Source organism: Cavenderia fasciculata (genome assembly GCF_000203815.1).
Source record: "Cavenderia fasciculata unplaced genomic scaffold Scf_Dfasci-G-p-12c09.r1-3, whole genome shotgun sequence".
NCBI classification, from domain to species: Eukaryota; Evosea; class Eumycetozoa; order Acytosteliales; family Cavenderiaceae; genus Cavenderia; species Cavenderia fasciculata.
Window position 1 is genome coordinate 1,323,204 of NW_004457736.1, and position 20,716 is coordinate 1,343,919.

General features: G+C 34.7%; 7 protein-coding genes across 7 annotated transcripts; 3 read left to right on the forward strand and 4 right to left on the reverse strand.

Moving 5' to 3' along the window:
* Nucleotides 1–172: 172 nt before the first annotated feature.
* Nucleotides 173–2,755, forward strand: DFA_06436 (uncharacterized protein; the record flags this gene model as incomplete). Its single annotated transcript, XM_004362080.1, has 5 exons — nt 173–272; nt 344–1,420; nt 1,515–1,739; nt 1,861–1,974; nt 2,043–2,755. 5 exons carry the CDS (start codon nt 173–175, stop codon nt 2,753–2,755), a joined length of 2,229 nt encoding a protein of 742 aa, XP_004362137.1.
* A 1,082-nt stretch (nt 2,756–3,837) lies between these two features.
* On the reverse strand, nt 3,838–4,650 carry DFA_06437 (uncharacterized protein; the record flags this gene model as incomplete). The annotated part of the gene is made up of 2 exons (XM_004362081.1): nt 3,838–4,144; nt 4,238–4,650. 2 exons carry the CDS (start codon nt 4,648–4,650, stop codon nt 3,838–3,840), a joined length of 720 nt encoding a protein of 239 aa, XP_004362138.1.
* Nucleotides 4,651–5,123: 473 nt separating this feature from the next.
* DFA_06438 (uncharacterized protein) lies at nt 5,124–6,050 on the reverse strand (the record flags this gene model as incomplete). Its single annotated transcript, XM_004362082.1, has 1 exon — nt 5,124–6,050. The coding sequence occupies one exon, from the start codon at nt 6,048–6,050 to the stop codon at nt 5,124–5,126; it is 927 nt and encodes a 308-aa protein (XP_004362139.1).
* Nucleotides 6,051–6,272: 222 nt separating this feature from the next.
* Nucleotides 6,273–8,012, forward strand: DFA_06439 (uncharacterized protein; the record flags this gene model as incomplete). The annotated part of the gene is made up of 4 exons (XM_004362083.1): nt 6,273–6,278; nt 6,779–6,986; nt 7,102–7,232; nt 7,296–8,012. 4 exons carry the CDS (start codon nt 6,273–6,275, stop codon nt 8,010–8,012), a joined length of 1,062 nt encoding a protein of 353 aa, XP_004362140.1.
* A 62-nt stretch (nt 8,013–8,074) lies between these two features.
* On the reverse strand, nt 8,075–9,093 carry DFA_06440 (short-chain oxidoreductase; the record flags this gene model as incomplete). The annotated part of the gene is made up of 3 exons (XM_004362084.1): nt 8,075–8,474; nt 8,541–8,732; nt 8,804–9,093. 3 exons carry the CDS (start codon nt 9,091–9,093, stop codon nt 8,075–8,077), a joined length of 882 nt encoding a protein of 293 aa, XP_004362141.1.
* A 1,183-nt stretch (nt 9,094–10,276) lies between these two features.
* Nucleotides 10,277–17,410, forward strand: DFA_06441 (uncharacterized protein; the record flags this gene model as incomplete). The annotated part of the gene is made up of 8 exons (XM_004362085.1): nt 10,277–10,669; nt 10,799–11,098; nt 11,183–11,383; nt 11,697–12,460; nt 12,890–14,293; nt 14,369–14,614; nt 14,686–16,073; nt 16,653–17,410. 8 exons carry the CDS (start codon nt 10,277–10,279, stop codon nt 17,408–17,410), a joined length of 5,454 nt encoding a protein of 1,817 aa, XP_004362142.1.
* Nucleotides 17,411–17,545: 135 nt separating this feature from the next.
* On the reverse strand, nt 17,546–20,423 carry DFA_06442 (uncharacterized protein; the record flags this gene model as incomplete). The annotated part of the gene is made up of 2 exons (XM_004362086.1): nt 17,546–19,032; nt 19,109–20,423. The coding sequence occupies 2 exons, from the start codon at nt 20,421–20,423 to the stop codon at nt 17,546–17,548; spliced, it is 2,802 nt and encodes a 933-aa protein (XP_004362143.1).
* Between the last annotated feature and the right edge of the window lie 293 nt (nt 20,424–20,716).

Below are 20,716 nucleotides of genomic sequence, written 5' to 3' on the forward strand. Positions count from 1 at the left end.
TATGATTTCAGTGTGATGGAATGAATACACCCCACCACCCACTAAACTTGGTTGCGAGCATATGTAATTCTGGTAGCGAGAATCACTATGACCATTTATTAGTTTCTAAATCTTTCTTTCTTTCTTTCTTTCTTTCTTTATTTAATCGAATACTACAACATTTTAAACAACAATGACAAATAATAGAATAAGAAAGTCAACAACATTATTCATTATAGTAGTGGTGGCCCTTTGTTCTTGTTGGGTTGCTCACGCCCAGGACCCTCCAAAGTGTTTGTATTTTTTAGTTTATATTTAGCAAAAAATACACATAGATTAATACTTTTGTACATTTTTTTTTTAGTTATGAATGAAATCTTTCAATCTGGGCAAATAATCTACTATGATACAACACCCAGCAGAAACAGTAAGTTATTGGTTTTACCATTTTTTTTTTGTAAATCTCCACATATTTATATTCTACTCTACTTTTGGGAATTAGGTGATTTTCAGTCATCCTACTGGACTTCATATTTCTTTGGAGAGAAAGGATTGGTTTTACCATATCTTGGTCCTGATGGGAAACCAGAATATGCACTAGCAGGAGCTTCACCTTTAGGAAGTGTTTCATCACCAGCCAGTTTTTCAAGTTACTTTAATCAAGTGAATGGAATATCAGAGGAAATAGTCGTTGGAGATATTCTGGAATTTGATCAATACCCACCCTTTATCTACGAATTACATAGATTTAATTATTTCCCACTCAATGGCCTTGGATTTGATAATGCTGCCAACTATCCTTCAGAAACAATTTACTATGACGACAATGGAAACCCTCAAAACTTTCATTTTTGTGCACACCTACAATACAAATTCGATAACTATCCCTGTGAAATCGAATATTCATTCACCAATTTTGAAAGAGGGAATATGTGGATCTATATGGATGGAATGTTGGTTTTCGATAATCCAATGGGTCAACCACAGAATACCTTTTTCCGTGATAACGTAAAACTAGATATCTTTTACTGTAGCATGTCAACACCAAAAACCGACCTTACCATCACGATTAGTATGTGTCGGTGTTATCAAGGCCAGTGTTGTAGAGTAGACGATTGTTTGCAACCGTTTTATGAAAATCTTTGTGGTTTTAAGAATTGTGACTCAAACATTGCAACTTGTTTTGGAACATTTGATGGGCTTTGTAATAATGTTGCAGGAAACTACTGTACAACTCCTGTATGTGACAATAATTTCCCATACACTTGTATGGACACTGAAACCTGTCCACAAGATGGTATCACTTGTAACACTGAATCCTGTACCGATGAAAGTACTGGTACCTGTGCAAGTGTAGATATCTGTCCACCAAGTACCGATACCTGTTTTGTCGGTATGTGCGATGTCAATGCAAATGCTTGTGTATTGAATCCAATTGTTTGTATGTATTATAAAAATTTAATTAAATTTATAAATTAATATAAATATATTTCTAACTGTAATATAATAAACTAACATTCTATTTTCCTCTTTAGGTGATGATGGTAATCCATGTACATTGGATTGGTGTGGAGATGGTAGTTGTGGTTATTCAGACCTATGTAATACAACGAGTTTGTGTGAAAGAGCACATTGTAGAGTTGCTGCCAATGGAATAGATGGTGAATGTTACATTGAAGATTTATGTGTTGATATTGATCAATGTATTATTGGTAGTTGTATATCCCCACTTCTTGGTTGTCAATTTGTTGCTGTACAATGTATGTATTTGTTATAAAAAAAATAATAATAATAACAAATGAAGATGATCGCAAAAACAATCAACCTCAGTCTTGTTTTTAAAACGTAAATTAATTCTTTTTTTATTTAATTACAAATTAGGTGATGATGGAGATGACTCAACAATCGATGCTTGTATTAATGGACAATGTGAAGTTATCACTGATTGTACTTCAACTGATGTATGTTTAGATGGTGTTATTTTCAATTCAACATGTATACTATTACTATTTGTAATTATTCTTTAAAGATGATTAACATTCATTTCTCTCAAATTTAAAAAGGTATATTCGTCCCCAACTGTGTGACAGATGATTATTGTTTCCCAAAGACATGTACACAAGATCAAGGATGTGTAACTAATCCAGTTAATTGTGATGATGGTGATACATGTACGGATGATAGTTGTCTAGATGGTAATTGTGCTCATGTTGATATTTGCTCGACCACTGAAGTTGTTAGTACAACTGGTATAGTCTCGACAACTGGTATAGTCACTACAACTGGTATCGTCACTACAACTGGAATAGTCTCTACCACTGGAGTAGTTTCAACTACCGGTGTTGTAACAACTGCACCAGCTACCACAGGAGTTGTGACGACCACGGGTGTACTAACAACTTCAGGTGTAGTAACGACTACTGGAGTAGTAACAACAACAGCAATAGTTACGACCACAGGAGTAGTGACAACAACGGAAATTGTCACAACCACTGGAGAACATACTACAGTACATCCAACACTTGGTAGTTCTTCTTCTTCGTCGATATCAACATCATCATCCTCCTCATCACTTACTGGTGGATCAGGAATAACAACTCATCAACCACATGAATGTGACTTTGGACATGGTCACCACCATATTGGATGTCCACGTGGATACATATGTGCCAATATCAATGGACATCGTCAATGCATAAAAGATGATAATGCATGTCCTGCCATTAAATGCAACACTGGCAATGATCATCACCAACCTCCTCCTCCTTTATGTTAAAATAAATCATCTCACCATAAACCATAACAATAAATAATTAATTAATAAATCAAACAATAACTATACTTTAAATAATATTTATAAAAATAAAGAAATAATTAAATTCTTTTCTTACTTTCTTTTTTTTTTTTTTTTTTTGTATGTTTCATCATCCCAAGTTGTGTAACAGTTTCATTTTATATACATATTTATATATTCTTTGTGTTTACTTTTACGAAACATTTTGTAGTAGGTCTTTAGCATTGACAATAAAGCTCCGATCGGAAAATCAGATCAACAATCAACCAACAATCAGATTTAAACAGTAATTGGTAGTCACAGACCCGAAAAACAACAACTATAGTAAACCTTTGAAGAAGCTATCATAGTTAGAATCGTAGGTCGCATTCAGTCATTTAGTTTATTGGCATACTTTTGTTGGTATCCCAGTTCCTGTCAAGTTGGATAGACCATTTATCATGGATGTTCCCTGGCCCAACAGACGTTGATTTACGAATGGGCGAAAATTGTTTCGCGTTGATTCAACCAACACTACACCTATTCGCACAAATACCATTTATGGAATTTTCCATTAAGGAAAATAAATCGGTAAAGCGTGCTTCAACTGATATAGTACAAGCTTCTCGCTGCCTAAAGGATGCAATTAAAGGATTACAGGGTAGCACCTCGTAAGTAAGTAGAAAACATCGGTATCATCAAAACAAAAATAATACTTGAAGGATTAAAAAACGCTCCAGCAACATTTGTTCAAATAATATATAGGGTGATACAAAGAGTTATGACGACTGTCCTGAAAGGATCCATTGGTCAATTGGAAGAATGAATTGAGCAAAACAAATAAATGATCATCAAGAAATATAATGATCCCCTTTTCTAGATGATCATTTGTTTGTTTTCTCTACTCTTCCAATTGACCGATGGGTACCTGGACGGGGAATGAAGAAGAATGACCAAGACAACTTTATTATAGTCGCAACTGGTTAGTAATAAATCATATATAATAATAATAATAATAATAATTTTGGAAGATATAGTTTGTATATATAATATGTAATATATAATATAATATATTTTAATTATTATTAATTTTGTTTCTTTGCAGATGAAGGAGAAGAAGTGACAGAAGAGGTGGCAGGCTTCTTGGTTACGCCACCTGATTGAATAAATCTCTTTCTTTGACCTAACATGTAGGTGTACAACCATGGAAGACCGATGACGTAGAATGCAAGTGATCCAATGAGTGTATAGTAAAGGTTAAATGAAACGTTGAGAGCGTTTGGCATGGTGATACTCCACAATCCAGTTTCCTTGACATATGGTAACGATGCAATAATAGTTCCTGTCTCTCCAGTTACTCCAGATGGATATAAAATAATAAATAATGTGTATCTACAAAAAAGATAAAGGAAATGAAATTAATTAGTAAATTATAAATATATATATTAATATTAATTTGATTATTATTTCTAATTTGTTATTTACCTTAACCAACCAAGAATATATGGGACGGCATCATAGAGGGAGAGTGCGTAGAAAAGGTATCTGACAACTTCGGTGATACCCCAAGCTGTGAGCATGAGAGACATGGCCCAATGATCGTTGGTGGTGGGGACGAGGATGGCGAGGGTGACGCAAGCGACACGTGAAAAGACTTGAACAAAGGTGGTGGCGACTGGGGTCTTGACAAAGCCGACCAAAGAGTGAACAATCTCCAAGACGGCGCCAAATTGGAAGAGTGTAACCCACCATCCGACATGTTGCCAGACACCAATCAACGATTGTGATGACCATCCTCCAGCATGAAAGTGTGCAGCCAAAAGATAAAGGATATATGTCCATCCTCCAAATTGCACAATATTGTATAAAAACAAATATTTCTTTACTAGTCCTGCCATTTGATATTGTTTCTATCTATCTTTGTGTATTGTGTAGTACTAGAGAGAGGTTCGTGTATGATGATGATGATGTAATACAACAACAAAAAAAAGTGTAGTATCGCGTGTGAACAAAGTTTAATTAACACGATTGATGATTGAAATGAAGGGTAGGGGTGCATTGAGATCATGATCAAACAAAAAATAAAATAAAATAAAATGTTCAAAAATATCGTAGGTCAAAGACCAAGTTTGGGCACAAGCCTCGCGAAGGTCGCCCCTTGAGTTCCCAAACCAATAGACAGATAGATAACATATTATTTGTATACATAGATACCTAGTAGTAGTATTAATTATATTAGAGATTTATTATTTCTATATTTCTATATATATTTTCTTTTTACAAAACAAAAAAAGGATGATTTGTTATTTGGGAAGTTGACAGACAGCTATCTGTATGTATCTGTTTAGATGTCTTTGGAACGATATAGTTTTTAGGGACCCATTAAAGGTTCAGATTCACTCTTTTTGATATCTTTACCTTTGAGGTAGGATTTATCAATGAGGGCGGCTTTGACAAAGGCAGATGGGTCGCAGTAGGGGGCGTCTCCGTCCTTGATGTCGATTTTCATGGCACCAGTGTGGTATGACTCGCCGTCGTCTTCCTTGTAGAGACTGCCGTCGTCGTTGCGGAGGTGCGAGTTGAGGAGGTTGTCCTCTTCGCACGACGATGAGGCCAAGTCAGAGTCGTCTTCTTCTTGGTCGGATGGATGCTCAATGTCGTCGGACAACAACACCGACGAGTGCTTCTCGTGCAACTGGTTGACAAGGTAGTACTGGATAAAGGTGGACAGTGTGGAGATGGAGACAAAGAGGAGGAACATGAGGAGGGCAGACTGCGAGCATTTGATTGTTTGCAACCACTCGCTGCCAGGACACCACATCGACACTGGAGTGGGGTATCCAACACCCATAAACTGATCCAAACCAATGACAAAGGCCCATGAACCATAGGTGGCAAACGACAAGAGTAGAGAGAACAATGGATAGACGACGCAGAAAAAGGGGATGAACAAGTTGATGGCCAACACTACATAGTTGTACCACGACGACTCGGACGACACGTAAAACACCACCAAATGCGACACATAGACGCAACTAATAATACCAATCAGACACGACGAAATCTTTTTGTAACGGATACAGATCAACGAGCAGATGACCGACACGACAAACGACAGTCCGATATGCAAAGCAAATGCAAAGTTGTAGTGTGTCGCCACCTGGTACACCAACACTGCTCCCAATGCAGATCCAAAGAAACTAAGGAATATGTCTTTAAACTTGTACCCAAACACTATAGTTATCCATCCTCCAAATAATAATCCAAATCCAATTAATTGATTCATTTCCAATATCATCTTTATATTTTATATTTTATATTATATTATTGTATTGTATACTCTATCTTTTGTATTTTTATGTATATATATTATTATTTCTAGAGAGAAATTTAAATAAAATGTAATGATGAAGATGAAAAAGCCTGGATTAACAACAAATTATTAAAATAATAATAAAAAGAGACAAAGAGAGAGAGAGAGAATGATTGATTAATGAGTTCCAATAAATAAACTAAATAAATGTATGTATGTGATGAAGAGTGAGAGTGAGGAGAGGAGAGAGAGAAAGAAAGAAAGAGAGGAATGATGGGATGAAATTAAATTTTATTATACATACATATAACAAAAAAATAAAATTGGTTTATTTTGGGTTCTAATGAGAGTATGGGGGGGGGGGGGGAGGTGGTGGTCGAGTATATAATTAATACATCTGACAAGAGTAAAAATGGAAATTGATTGAACACCCTAACCATCCATTCTCTCACTCTCACAAACCAATATCCCCTTTTTTTCATCACACTACCCCCACTGTTTGCGGACACCACCTATACACTGTCATTTTCATTAATGAGCCATCATTCACCCTTCTCTCTCTCTATTGGTTTGTTTAATTTTAATATTAAATTCGATTTATATTTATTTATTAAAAATAAATGGAAGTTCAACTCTCTTGGAATAATATTATGTTAAAATGAGATTTTCAAGGTTCACTTGCAAGTTTCATCTGATCATCTATTTTAATATAGATAATGTTCAATAATAATAATAATAATAATACAAATACTAGTAGTAATAGTCAGTTAAATGAGATTGCACAAAGACTAGAACAAAGAGATGAAGAAAGAGAAGAATTGAAAAGGAAAAAGAAACAAGAGAATGATAGGAATCAAATAGACCAAAATACAACTAAATCTCTCACCGATACTTCAAATGATATTAATACTATTATTCAACGTATGTTAACATGATTGACTGATTGATTGATTGGAATGTGTTGACTGACTAAATTTGATTGCTTGTTATATATGATCGATCATAGAAATTCACGATGATCTTGATACTTTGTTAGTATCCAATGAAAATACTCAAATACAACAACAACAATTAAATGGTATTAATGAATCGATCAGTACATTAAAGAAACTATTCAATGAATCTATAATACTTTTAACACAATATGATGTTAGATTAATTCAAGATGTATGTATGAATGAATGAATGAAATATTGTAAATTTAATATTAACTTTTTGTTACAATTATAGAGTATAAACAAAATAGATTCAAAATGTTTACAAGTTAAAAATAAGATTACTCCAAAATCTAAATTTTCATTTGCAAAGAAAACTACTACTTGTAGTATATCTCCTTCACCTACTCCTATTGTACAGAAACAACAACAACAACAACAACCAACTAAACCAAATGATACCAATGAAACAATCATTAGTAATTCGAGAATATTAAATATTAAATCACAAACATTGAATTTCCAATGTAATCAATCCAGTGGTGACAATAATAATGAATTATCAATTGCAAAAATAACAGATTCAACATTAATTATCAACAAAAAATTGGATAACCATGAAGACTCTGGTAAACAAGAAGAAGAAATTACATCATTACAAATAGATCAAATTAAAAATAGTAAAATCATAATCTATGGAATTGTAGATGGATCAGTATTTATCGATCATGCCAATGATAGTATATTTGTCATTTCATCACGTCAAATTAGAATTCATAATTGTCACAATTGTCAATTCTACATTCACACCAAGAGTAATCCAATCATTGAAACTTGTAAATCTGTTTCATTTGCTCCATATCCATTCACAAATAATAATAATAATAATAACGACACCACGGCCAATAATGATAATTGGAAACATGTAAATGATTTTGATTGGTTACAAACTAATATACCATCACCAAATTGGAATATAATTGATCAAAATAATCGAATAAACTTTGAATAACTCTAGAGACAGACAAATACAATAATAATTAATAATTAATAATTAATAATAATACAATATATTTATTCATCAAAATCAGTCTTTGAAGTGATTGACTGCCATTTTTCTAAATCAGCAACTTGTTGCTTTAATTTGGCAAGAGCATATTCATTACTATCGGCACCAACATAGAGATGGGTTGGGAGATCACCTTGGTGACGAGCAAGACCAACAAGAATATCAGCCAATTTGCTTGGGTCACCTCTTTGCTTTCCGTGAATGCCAACATTGTGGTGATGGATAAAGTCATAGATGGGTTTGTATTCTTCGATTGGTGCACCAGCCTCCTCTGGGTTCTCCTTGGCATTGCCAATGAAATCAGTACGGAAGTAACCTGGTTCAACCGATGTAACCTTGACATTGGATGATTTAAGTTCAGCTGCAAGTGTTTCTGTTAATCCATTCACTGCAAATTTAGTGGCACTACAATGTATTCAAATAAGAACGTAAGTTAAGAATATTCTTTTCTTTTTTCTTTTTGGCACTTACCAATATGCACCAAAACCTTGGAAACCAATAGTACCACCGACAGAAGAGATATTAATGATTAGACCAGACTTTTTGTTACGGAGGATTGGTACACCATAACGGAGTACATTGAATACACCAAATACATTGATATCAAAGTTATCTCTGATATGACGATCTGCAATGGTTTCAATCACACCAGTGGCAGCATATCTAAATAGAGGCAGAGGGTATTTAATTAGTCCTAAAACAGAGATTAGATATATATATGTATAGTTTCATACCCAGCATTATTAATGATGACATCGATAGTTCCGAAATGCTTGACAGTATCTTGAATCGATTGTTTTACAGATTCTTCAGTTGCCAATTCAACGGCAAGTGATAGGAATTGTTCAGAGTCTTGGCCAAATATATCGGTCAATTGCTTCTTGTCTCTTGAAGTAGCTGCGACCTTGTCACCTTGTGCAATGATCTTTTGTACCAATACCTTTCCGATACCCTTTGAGGCCCCAGTAACGTAAAACACCAATGGTTGTTTGGCAGCATCAGCAGTAGCAGCAGCAGTTGACATTATGTATAGATAGATAAAAGGGATAGTATTAATTAATTGATGAATGAATGAATGATCACAACTTTAAGGACTTGTCTGCGACTTCACCTCATGTCCCCGCCCAGTTGTTTAGTTAAAAAAAACAAAATATCTTCTTTTCCTTCTTTTAGACCCCGAAAAAAGACCTCGAAGAACTACGGATCTAGACGAGGACCACAACCCATCACTATGACCTATTCATTCGGTCAACACTCCCCAACAAACGAAGTTCGAGTTGTGATAAAAAGAATAATTAAATTTTATGGTTCATCCTCTCAAAGACACCACACAATCAAAATCATTCATTATCTTTGTTTCATTTGGAATAGTTATAGTGAGTTTTAAGAATGCGATAAGAATTGTCAAAAAAAGAAACAAATGACCAAGTAATCAAAGTATTTCAATAAGGTAAGCTCTGTCTGTGTATTTAGGTCCCCTTTGTTGATCGAGAAGACTGTTCAATCTAGTATCATTTGAGGGTTGTTGTCGTGTGTTACAATATCTTTGATTAAAGGAGTAAAGTAACATGACAACAACCCTCATCCCCAAGAGAAAGATTACAAGGTTCCACCGCCAAGCCAATCACTCATTCCTTTCAACTTGACAAAAAACAAATAAATAAATAAATAAATAAATAGTTTACTATACTGTATAGTATTAATATCTCACATTAAACTCAATTACTCATAAAAGGCAAAGTTCTCTAACTCTTGGCGCCCCTAATGTCCACACTTTTTTTATCGCCTTGTTCCCAAAAAAAAAAAAAATGAATGATCAGAGGAAGGAAGGGGTATGGGGGAGACGAACCTTTGATTGTTTGATTGATCATTCATTTTTTAAACGCATTTATTTATTTCATTTAAACATACAACTACACATATACCTATATATATATACATATCTCTTCTTCTAGCTAGTAAACACAAATATCTAGATAGGAGGATGTATTTATAAATCACCATCCAACTCCTCCTCTCTATCAATTGAATCTGATCACATCTCTGTCTCTTTGTGTGCACAAAGTATATAGATCAAATCAAATCAAATCAGCAGATTATAATAATATCGTAATAACAACAACAATCATAGAAAGACTATTTATTTATATATCTATATTTATTTATACAATACCTCTGTATAACCGACAATATATCTATCATCAACAATGAGTCATCCAACACCAACACCTTCACAACCAATCTTTACAAATAACATTAATAACATTAATAATAATAATTGTAGTACTACATCATTACTAGCACCACCATCATCATCACCACGTACAGGTACATCGGCACCATCATCTTTTAACTCTCAACAACATATCAATCACAATCTATCGACGTATCGACAGAACCTAACCGTCAAGTTTAATGAAATCATCAATTCGATTGCAGTAAACAAAGAGGGAACGTGTGTATGCTTGGGAGGTAAAAAGGCACTACATATCGTTGATTTGGAATCCCTCAAGAATGTAAAGGTTCTGCCTCAACAAAGTAAATGGGAGGTTAGTGTTGTCGATTGGAACAATGTTTCTCCAAATCTTATTGCTTCTTCTGTATGTCTCGAAAAGTAAAAAGTGTCTTTATAATCATATAAATATGTATACTAACTCTACTCTACTCTACTCTACTCTATTGCTATTCCTATTTTACGTATGTTTGTTTGTTTGATTGTTTGTTTATAGTCCAATCAAGATGCATTTATATGGGATACAGAAAACAAGTATCCATTGATTGGACAATTCATTTCACATAATCGAGCAATCAGCGATCTCTCGTGGAGCATATTCGATCAAAACCTACTTGCGACAACCGCTGCCGATGGGTTTGTTAATCTTTGGGATCTTCGTGTTCCCAAACGAGCCATGAAGGTCAAGAGTTTCAACTCTCACATTGTCTCTGCCATTCAGGTGAAATGGAACAAATTTAATCCAATCATCCTTGCATCTGCTCACGAATCAAATCTAATGATTTGGGATTTAAGAGTAAGCTAAAAGAGATAGATAGAGAAAGAGAAGAAATAGAATTATTTAATTAATTACTTATTTCTTTTTTTTTTACAATTGTAGAAAGAAACACAAGAATTAAATTCAACTGTTCATATTGCAAAAGTATCGGGTATTGATTGGTCACCACTTGATGCTGATGAGATTCTAACAAGTAGTCAAGACAAGTCTGTCAAGATATGGTCTTACACATCATGCAAAGCCAACCCAAAACCAAAACATATTTTTGGAACTAGTTATCCTGTTCTTCGTGCAAAGTATTTGGTATGTAATAATAATAATTAATTAATTATGTATATAGATATATCTATTTAACACACACAAACAACAAAAACGAAACAAATATAATAATTATTATTTGTTTCAAAATATCTCTAAAATCTGTTAAAATAATTCTATTGTATTTTTAATGTTGGTTTGTTCGTTGTTTCAATTGGAACAACTTCTTTCCTATTTCTGTCTCTCCTCTCTCCTTTCTTTTCCCATTCAAATAATAATGATTTGAAATTAGCAATTTAATAGGCTACTTTTTTTTTTTTTTTTCTAACTTATTTATTTATTTATTTAATTTTTTTAGCCAACTGGAAAAGGAATAGTAACGATATCAGACAGAGGAGATAATAATATACGATTGTGGTCATTTAATGATTTTGAACAACCAATTGCCAAACTTTCAGGACACTCGGATTGTGTACGTTCATTTGATTTTCGCGTTGGAAACAAGTCTGCAGACTCTAACCATCGTGACTTGCAGATAGTGTCGTGGTCAAAGGATCAGCACCTGAGACTATGGAAATTAGATGACGATAGTATTCGATCACAACTGCAACTACCTTTATTAAATCTTGGAACTACAACAACTTTTACAAATAATAATAATAATAATAATAATCACTTCACCATTGTAAATACAAATAATAATCATACTGCTACACCTCCACTTACACCAATTTTAACTTCTTCAAATGATCCAAACAATAACAGTAACAGTAACAGTAATAATAATAATAACATTGATCATCAAAACAATATATCTACATCATCATCATTGTCATCTTTGATATCGACTAGTATCACTCCACCAACCACTCCATCCACTCCCATTATTATCACAAACAACACATCTACTACCAATAATAATAATAATAATATATTATCACCAACAACATCATCATCTTACAACGCATCACAATTTTCAATTCATCATCATCAACCAACAAATGATAAAGAAACCATGGAGAGTAGTTATACAGTATCTGGAAACAAACAAGAGGATCATTTGAATGATTTCTTTATGGGACCCAAAGAGTTAGAGTATGAGCTAAAGGTCATCCAAAACAAGTTTATAGACAAGGCACTGCGAATCGACCAGATCAACGTCACGCAGAGAATGTGCGTGGCGACGTGCACCGTTGCCCAAAGTCCCGTGATTTCAGCGTCGACACCTCCACGTCTGGCAGAGAGTATCCTTGGGAACAGCAATGTCAACGACTCGTTTTTGCAAGATTCGCTTAGTATTGTGACGGTGCAGTTGCGTATTGTGTTCCCCTCACTCTACCCACAAAGTGCGTCTCCCCACTTTGAATGCATCCGATCGGCGTGCACAACATCACTCAAAACCAACAAAATCATCTTGGACAATCTCAACGAGGTTGCTCAGTTGCGTCTCGGTAAACCGTGCTTTGAACAGTGTCTATTGAGATTTGTACAAGTCACACGAAAAGTGGCAGAGGGGTCGATAGATGGTGGACAAGAGTATAGCCATATAAGTAATACTGCCAATACACCATCGCTGACTTCGGCGCGAGATTTCCACGGTGCTGGAAACCACCACCCTCCCATCATCTCGACTGGTACCCCCAAAGAAGGAAGATGGCCTACCCCCAAGGACATTATCGTTGACGATATTTATACCCCTGGTTATGTTACTACACCCACATCAACCAACAAACCAACGCAACCACCACTTCCCTTGACACCAAATAATAATAATAATAATGACGATACAAATAGTAGTACAGGATCAATTACTACTCAGATACACAATCTTCCACCCATCAGCGACGAGACTGTTAATAATAGCAACACTCTTACCGATTCAGATGATAATGATGACAGTCTTGCTTTGCAGCAGGGAAAAACGATGGACAAGTATGGAACGATTGTGGGTAACCAAAAATCCATCCCCATCAAGGCATCAAACACATCTCCTCCTATTATACCCCAACAAAAGGTTGGATCACCCGGGTTCAGCAAGTCGATCGAGCGATATTTGAATTCCCCTCTTTCATCCAACCACGAATATTTATTAAAGAAGCAACCAAGCATCAACAAGGATTTATCACCAACATCACTAGCGATGAATTCATCGTCCACAGCAGTAGCTGGAGGTGCTTGGGTAGCTGCCCCCTCTCTCAACTCCACATCAGAGGTTTCCCTGTCAAGTCATCGAAACTCTATCTCTCTAAAGTCGGCACCCATCATCACCACCTCCACCACCACCACCACATCCTCTACAACGGCCACCATTTCGGCCAACCCTCTTCCAATCCTAGATAATTATCCGTGTCCACGTTTATGTGGTGCTGTGTTTAGCAATGACAAGTTGGTGGTATTTTCAAATCGAATCCTCAATATCAGCAATCAAAAATTCACAACTCCATCATCAAACATGGTTGAAACCAAACCATTATTGGAAAATGATTATCCAATTGCACCATCACTCACCTCTTCAAACGCGGCCATTCCAACTTTTCATAATTATCATAATCATCATCAACATCAACAACAACAACAAAATTCATCTTCTAAATTTACAACACCAAGAACTTATAAAGAATTATTACAATTGGCACCTGATAATACTCAAGATCATTTAATTCAACAACATCAACAACAAAATGCATCAAGTAATAGATTAAGTAGTTCACCATCTAGATTTGATAGTCCAATGATATTATCTGCTATTGATCATAACAAGACATCTTTATCAAGTTATGGTTCATCACCACGTAGTTCACCAGCTTCACTTTCTCCAATGATACTTGGAAGTGGATCAAATACTGGTAGTCATAATAGACCTTTTACAACATCTCTTTCAATATCTCATCAACTTCGAGTTATTCCCATTTCATCCCTTTCTCCAATTAATTTTACTTTGGCAAATAATTATACGTAAGTAAAAAGAAAAAGAAAAAAAAAAAAAAGAAAAAGAAAAGATAATTAAATCAATTATTAATTATTTTTTAGATTGATTGGAGAAGTTGAAGATATTTGTAAAAATAATTTAAAGGTTGCAACATCTGTAAATAGAAAAGATTTAATGAGGTTATGGTCAACACTTGCAGAGATTACAGATAGTAATTTATTTAATCTCAATGATCATCGTTTCAAATACAACAAACAACTTAAGCGATTATCACGAGTAAACACTAATGAATTTATTGATGATAATTGGCCTGTTCATCCTCTTGGTAGATCTTTAATTCAATCTTTGTATGTTACAAAACAAAAAACAATAATTTAAAATGAACAAGTAATTAATCTAATAATTTTTATTTATATAGTATGGAATATTATAACAAAATTGGTGATGTTCAAACAATGGCAATGATAACATGTGTATTAATAATATCAGCTCAACAATTAACCAAATCGATTATTAATAATAGTTTGGGTGGTGGTACATATTCTTCATCATCTTCTTCATCTTCCAATCAATGGTCATCGGGTGGTGGTGGCGGCGACGAATTTAGTCTCAGTGGAAATACAGGCAACGCAGGTGTTTTGACAACATCCCTTTCACATCCCAATTTAACAAGCCTGGCTTTTACTGGCGGCAACAATCCCTCTACAATGTCTCCTGGCATCACCTCGTCAATGACGCCATTGTTCAACTCTTCGACACCGTCACCCAATCTGAGCGTGTCAAATCTGTCGCTCAACACCTCGACAGCCGGCAGATCACCCCATTTGGGCATGAGTGCATCATTCAACACTTCCAATTTAGGTGCTTCCTTTTCTTTTGATTCCCCAAACAATAATAACAACAACATCAACCAACCTTCCACATCTTCTTCATCTTCATCTGCTTCAAATCTTAATTTGATTACAGGTGGTAACACGTTGGTAAACTCGACAGCATCGACTTTATTACTTGGCCAACAACAACAACAGCAACAGCAGCAACAACAACTCCAACAACAGTATCAACAACAAATCATACACCAACAATTGTTGATGGTACAACAACAACAACAGCAACAACAAGAACAAGAGTTGTATCAATTGGGATCGTCAAAGTTTTGCGACCCGTCATTGTGTCTTCTCGACCCTCAGTTGCAGCAGTTTTACAACCACTATCTCAACTCTTATGGAGAGTTGTTGTTCCGATGGGGTCTGTTGGAGAAGCGTATTCAGGTGCTCAAGTTCCTCAACGAGCACGATTCCGCACCATCCACCAAAAAGGTGCAATTCCAAACGGTCTGCTTCAAATGCCAACGAACACTCAATAACAATTGTGTGTGTCCCAACTGCAAGGTCTATGCTGTCAAGTGTTCGGTATGCCATATTTCAGTACGTGGTCTCTCAAGTTTCTGCATTTCGTGTGGTCATGGAGGACACACCGATCATCTCAAGCAATGGTTTGGCAAACGTTCCGATTGTCCAACTGGATGTAAATGTAAATGTGTATTGAGTTTTAGTCCACAACAACCAAAACTACCTCGACAAACAACCCCATTGACAACAGGAAATACTTTTGCTGGAACTGGGAACAACAACCAATCAAGTTTAAATTACCAATTCCTTCAAAGTAAAACCATCAACCATCATCATCATCTTGTACATTCAAACAATCGATCAGAGTTGATCCCTGATTTTTCACCATCTCTGTCATCCACCAACAATCCCCCGACTTCTTCATCCTCTTCCTCCTCCTCTTCAATTCCACAAAGTATGATTATGGAAACCCATTTTCATTAACTCATACAAACTTAATAATAATAATAATAATAGTTTAAACAAAAGTACTAAATAATAATAATAAAATATATAACAAGTAAATAACTTGTTTTTAAATATATAAATAATTATAAATCGTCCAATCCAACGGTTGAAAAAAAGGAGGAGGTTTCGGGTCGAGGAATTCAGACCAACAAAATCTGATCTAAACGGGGTTGTCTGTTGAGAAGAATAATTCGAATTTAATATTAATTCCAATGTTCTGTTCGAATCAACAACACAATGAACTTTTAATCACAAGAGAGAACTTATTCTAGAATACACATACATTCACACACACACATTCATAAGCATGCGTCTGAATTTCATACTTCACACAAACAAATAATTCAACACCGACAAGAAAGTTATCTACAACAACATTTGACAACACATTGCTTTGTCATTTATACTACTACTCTTTATTTATTTATTTCTATTTCACATGATTTGATAGTTCATTCATTCTTTCTTTTATTTATTTTTTTTAACCTCTTACTCGCGAGAGTCATATATAACATTATATTTATAGAATACATCATGATTGAACCTAATAATACTACTACTACTAATAATAATACAACAACAACGGTTGTTGAACCAAATAATAATAATAATAATAATGATAATACAACAGTTCAAATAGAAGAATTTGAAGTTGAAGATAATGTAACAAAAGATGGAAAACGACAACATCAACAACCTCTAGGTTTTATAGAAAGAATAAAAAAATGGTTATTCGATTATATATCAAAGATGAAAGGAGGAGAGAAGAGTGGACCTCGTGTATCATTGGAAGAGATATTTTGGTCATGGTTGGGAGCATTCATTGGCATTGGTGTAGTGTCGGCACTACATTATAGGGTACTCGAACCTAATGACATGATCTTCCTCGTTGGATCTTTTGCAGCTTCGGCAGTACTAATCTATGGTGCGCCAAAAGGTCCACTTTCACAACCACGTAACCTTGTTGGCGGACATTTCGTCAGTTCAATCGTTGGTGTCATCATTCGAATTATATTTGTCGAGCAGGCTGGTGGACCAGCTGGTTATATTTTTGGATGTGCCTTGTCGGTATCATTGGCAATCGTTGCCATGCACCTCACCAAAACATTACATCCACCTGGTGGTGCAACTGCAATGATTGCAATTACAACAACAAAACAACAATGGTATGGATTTTACTATTGTTTTGTTCCAGTTGCTAGTGGTAGTATAATAATGCTTATTGTTGCATTATTAATTAATAATTTGGCTCCAAAAAGAAAATATCCAGTCAATTGGTATTAAACGTAATAATAATAATAATAAGTTATAATAATTAAAGAAAAATAGACTGTTTCATTTTTTTTTTAATTTAATAAATAGAAAAGAATGGAAAAAAAATATTTATTTAATTTAATTTAAAAGTTTACTACTTTTAAATTAATTACTAGCAATACCAGGAGTACTGGTACCATTTAAATCAAGTGGAGATTCGATTACAATTTTTGGAATTTGGAATTTACCTTTTTGATAACGTTGTTCCTTTTCCATTGGTATGTCATTATTATTATTATTTAATAATTGTTGTTCTGCTCCTCCTTTTTCTGTTCCATTTAAATCATTGGTAGAATTTGAAGAACTGTTGTTTAAATCAAAACAACTATTACTTTGACTTTTAATATCAATGATGTTGGGAATGATTAAATTGGGAGTAGAGTTTGATGATGAATAAGAGACAGAGTTGTTATTGTTCTTTGGTTTAGTTGGGGGAGGAGAATCTTCATTCATTTCATAATTCATTTGATTGATTTGATGATTATTCCAACACTCTATAACCGTTCTGAGTTCATTTTCAATACGATAGAGACGACCGAAAATGAGACCTGAAATGGGGATGATATCACTTTCATAACGACGATCGTCATCAAAGTTTTCAGAGATGGAGTTTTCCAATTTGATCATCTCTGAGAGATAATCGATATCCTTGATCATTCTCTTGATCTTGTTGACATTGTCTTGAGAGAGTGAGGAGAGGTTCTTTTCCAACGATTCGAGGAACACTTGGTTGGAAATGTCTTTGATGACAACGTCCTTGGTTTCGACATCCAACCATTCACAGAGGATGTACTTTATGCATGTACTAAAGTCTTCAATGACTGGATAGATTTCATCCTTTAGTTTACGTACGAGTACCATAAGAGCGGGGTCACAAGAGCCGGCCGATGGCAGAGTATTGTGCAACACCAAGAGGTTGTTGGCGACACGTTGGAGAGAGGCTGGTGGTGTGACAGTATAATCTGCTGGCACTGCATCTGGGTCGAATCCACGTTCAACAAGATACTCTTCCACACGCTCCTTGATCAGCGACAGCCACCAATTGACAACACGCATCTTTCTATTACCGTCAAGTATTTCAAGTTTTTGAGAGATGAGTTTGGAGACGGCTGCCTCACATTGTGTGCGTAATTGAGCACAACGAAGTTTCAAAGATTGACCACTTCTCGTTTCAGAGTAACAATCCAATTGTTCTAAAACACGACGACGTGTTGGAACATAGAGAGAGGATGGTTCGACGGTACTGAGGAATCGACCCACCTCGGCACTCACCATCTTTTGGACACATTGTACCAACTCTAGTGGAAGATTGGATGACAACTGAGTCAACAAAAGACAAAGAGTTCGGAGTTCTTTGAGTTCTCCAAGTGACAAGATCTGGTTGTCCAACTTGTCCAATAAATGAGGTTGAATATTCTTTGATGATAAAAAGTTTCTAAACAATTCCTCTTCTTTGGCCAATATCATCTTTTGCAGTGCCAAAGTTGGACATTCAATCATCTCTGACATTTTCATTGCATTCAAATCAATTAAACCAAATGCACTTGAAAATTTAATTATATCATCTCTTTTAATCCAAATCCATTCAGTTTCTAGAAAAGAGAGAAAATAAAAAAGTTAATATATTTATAATATATTTATAAATAAATTTGTTTTTGATTTACATACCAGTTGGATTAATATAAATACTAAGATATTCAGTATTTAAAGTAGTATCTTTAAATGGTGAATTTGGGGAATCACAAGATTGACCAGTGAATCTACCAAACATGTAACGAGTGGTTGGATAAATATCCTTGGCAGAAGTTGGATACTTGAATATAACGAGGTCACCCTTTGCAAGAGAGGTATGATTGAAATCTTCTTGTTTGTTGAGACATAAAAAGTCACGTAGTTCAACTGCGAGCTTCTTGTCTGACAATTTACTCCATTTGTTCATTAGATTCATTAAATACATTGTATCCAATTCCAACTTTTGATTTGAACGTCTAATATGTTGATTAAAAAATGATTTTGGTGTATTTTGTGGTGTATATCCACTATTACTATGAATAAAATAATTATGATTATTATTATTACTACTAATATTATTATTACTGTTGGGAGGAATGATTGGTTTTGTAATAATTGGTGATGGATTCATTGATAATTGTTTTTTAAGTAATATACGACGAGTGATTTTACCTCCAAATGGTAAAGGTGGAGTTGGTAATGAAGCCAAACTAGCATTGGCCGATCCACTAGAAGAAGAAGATGTAAGTGGATTTGAATGACCAGTTGTAGTAGAGGTAGTAGTATTAGTACTATGACTATTACTATTTCTATTATTATTATCCTTATTGATAAAAGTGAGTGAAGCACCCATTTTGGGAGTTGTTGGACCGTTAAAGACCATATTCATACGTCGATAGTTGTTGATATGGTCAATGAGTGAAGGGTTGAGATTAAATCCAATCAATGAATTGTCAATATCGGTACGATGCGATTGAATAAAATCTTGCATACCTTGACAAAAGGTGAGTAGAGATTCAGTCGAATCTAAAGTATCATCAATATTTGAAAAGAATCTTGGTGATGAGGAGGAGGAAGTGGATTGTTGATTTTGTTGTGTTTGTTGTTTAGGGTTGTCATGTTGTTCTTTGGCAAGGGTCTTGTTAAGTTCAACGACATAGAGTAAGAGACAATCGAGAATATGGGCTACCAAAGATGGAGAGATTAACTCTTGACTACCAACCATACGATTATGGAAAACAATACTCCATTTACGATTACTTCCACCGACCAAGATGGCATTCAACGCCGATCCATTATTCATCAAACTGACTGACTTTAATAGCTTTTGGCCAACAATCATTTGATTACACATGGATCTCTTAAAGATTGCCATATCACTACTACGATATGATTTCTTGTTATTCCATTTAGAAGTGGCTCTTGGAATTGAAATCTTTGAGAATTGATCAAACCATTCAACTTCTTTCATTTTTTTCTAAAATTATTATTATTAATAATATTATTTGTTGGGAGGAGGATGGGTAAAAAAAAATAAATAATAGTTAATAATTTATTTGTTGTTAATTAATATTATTGATTGATTGGATTTGATTGATTTTAAAATATAACTGATCAAAATATATTTATATTGATTCTGTTTTCGATAGTTTGCCAGATATACATGTGCGTGGTGATTCATCATCATCATTGTTGTTGGAAATATTTCGAACTAGTCTTTAACAAATTTGACTATTAAAGATTATCTTTAATATCAAGAGTATG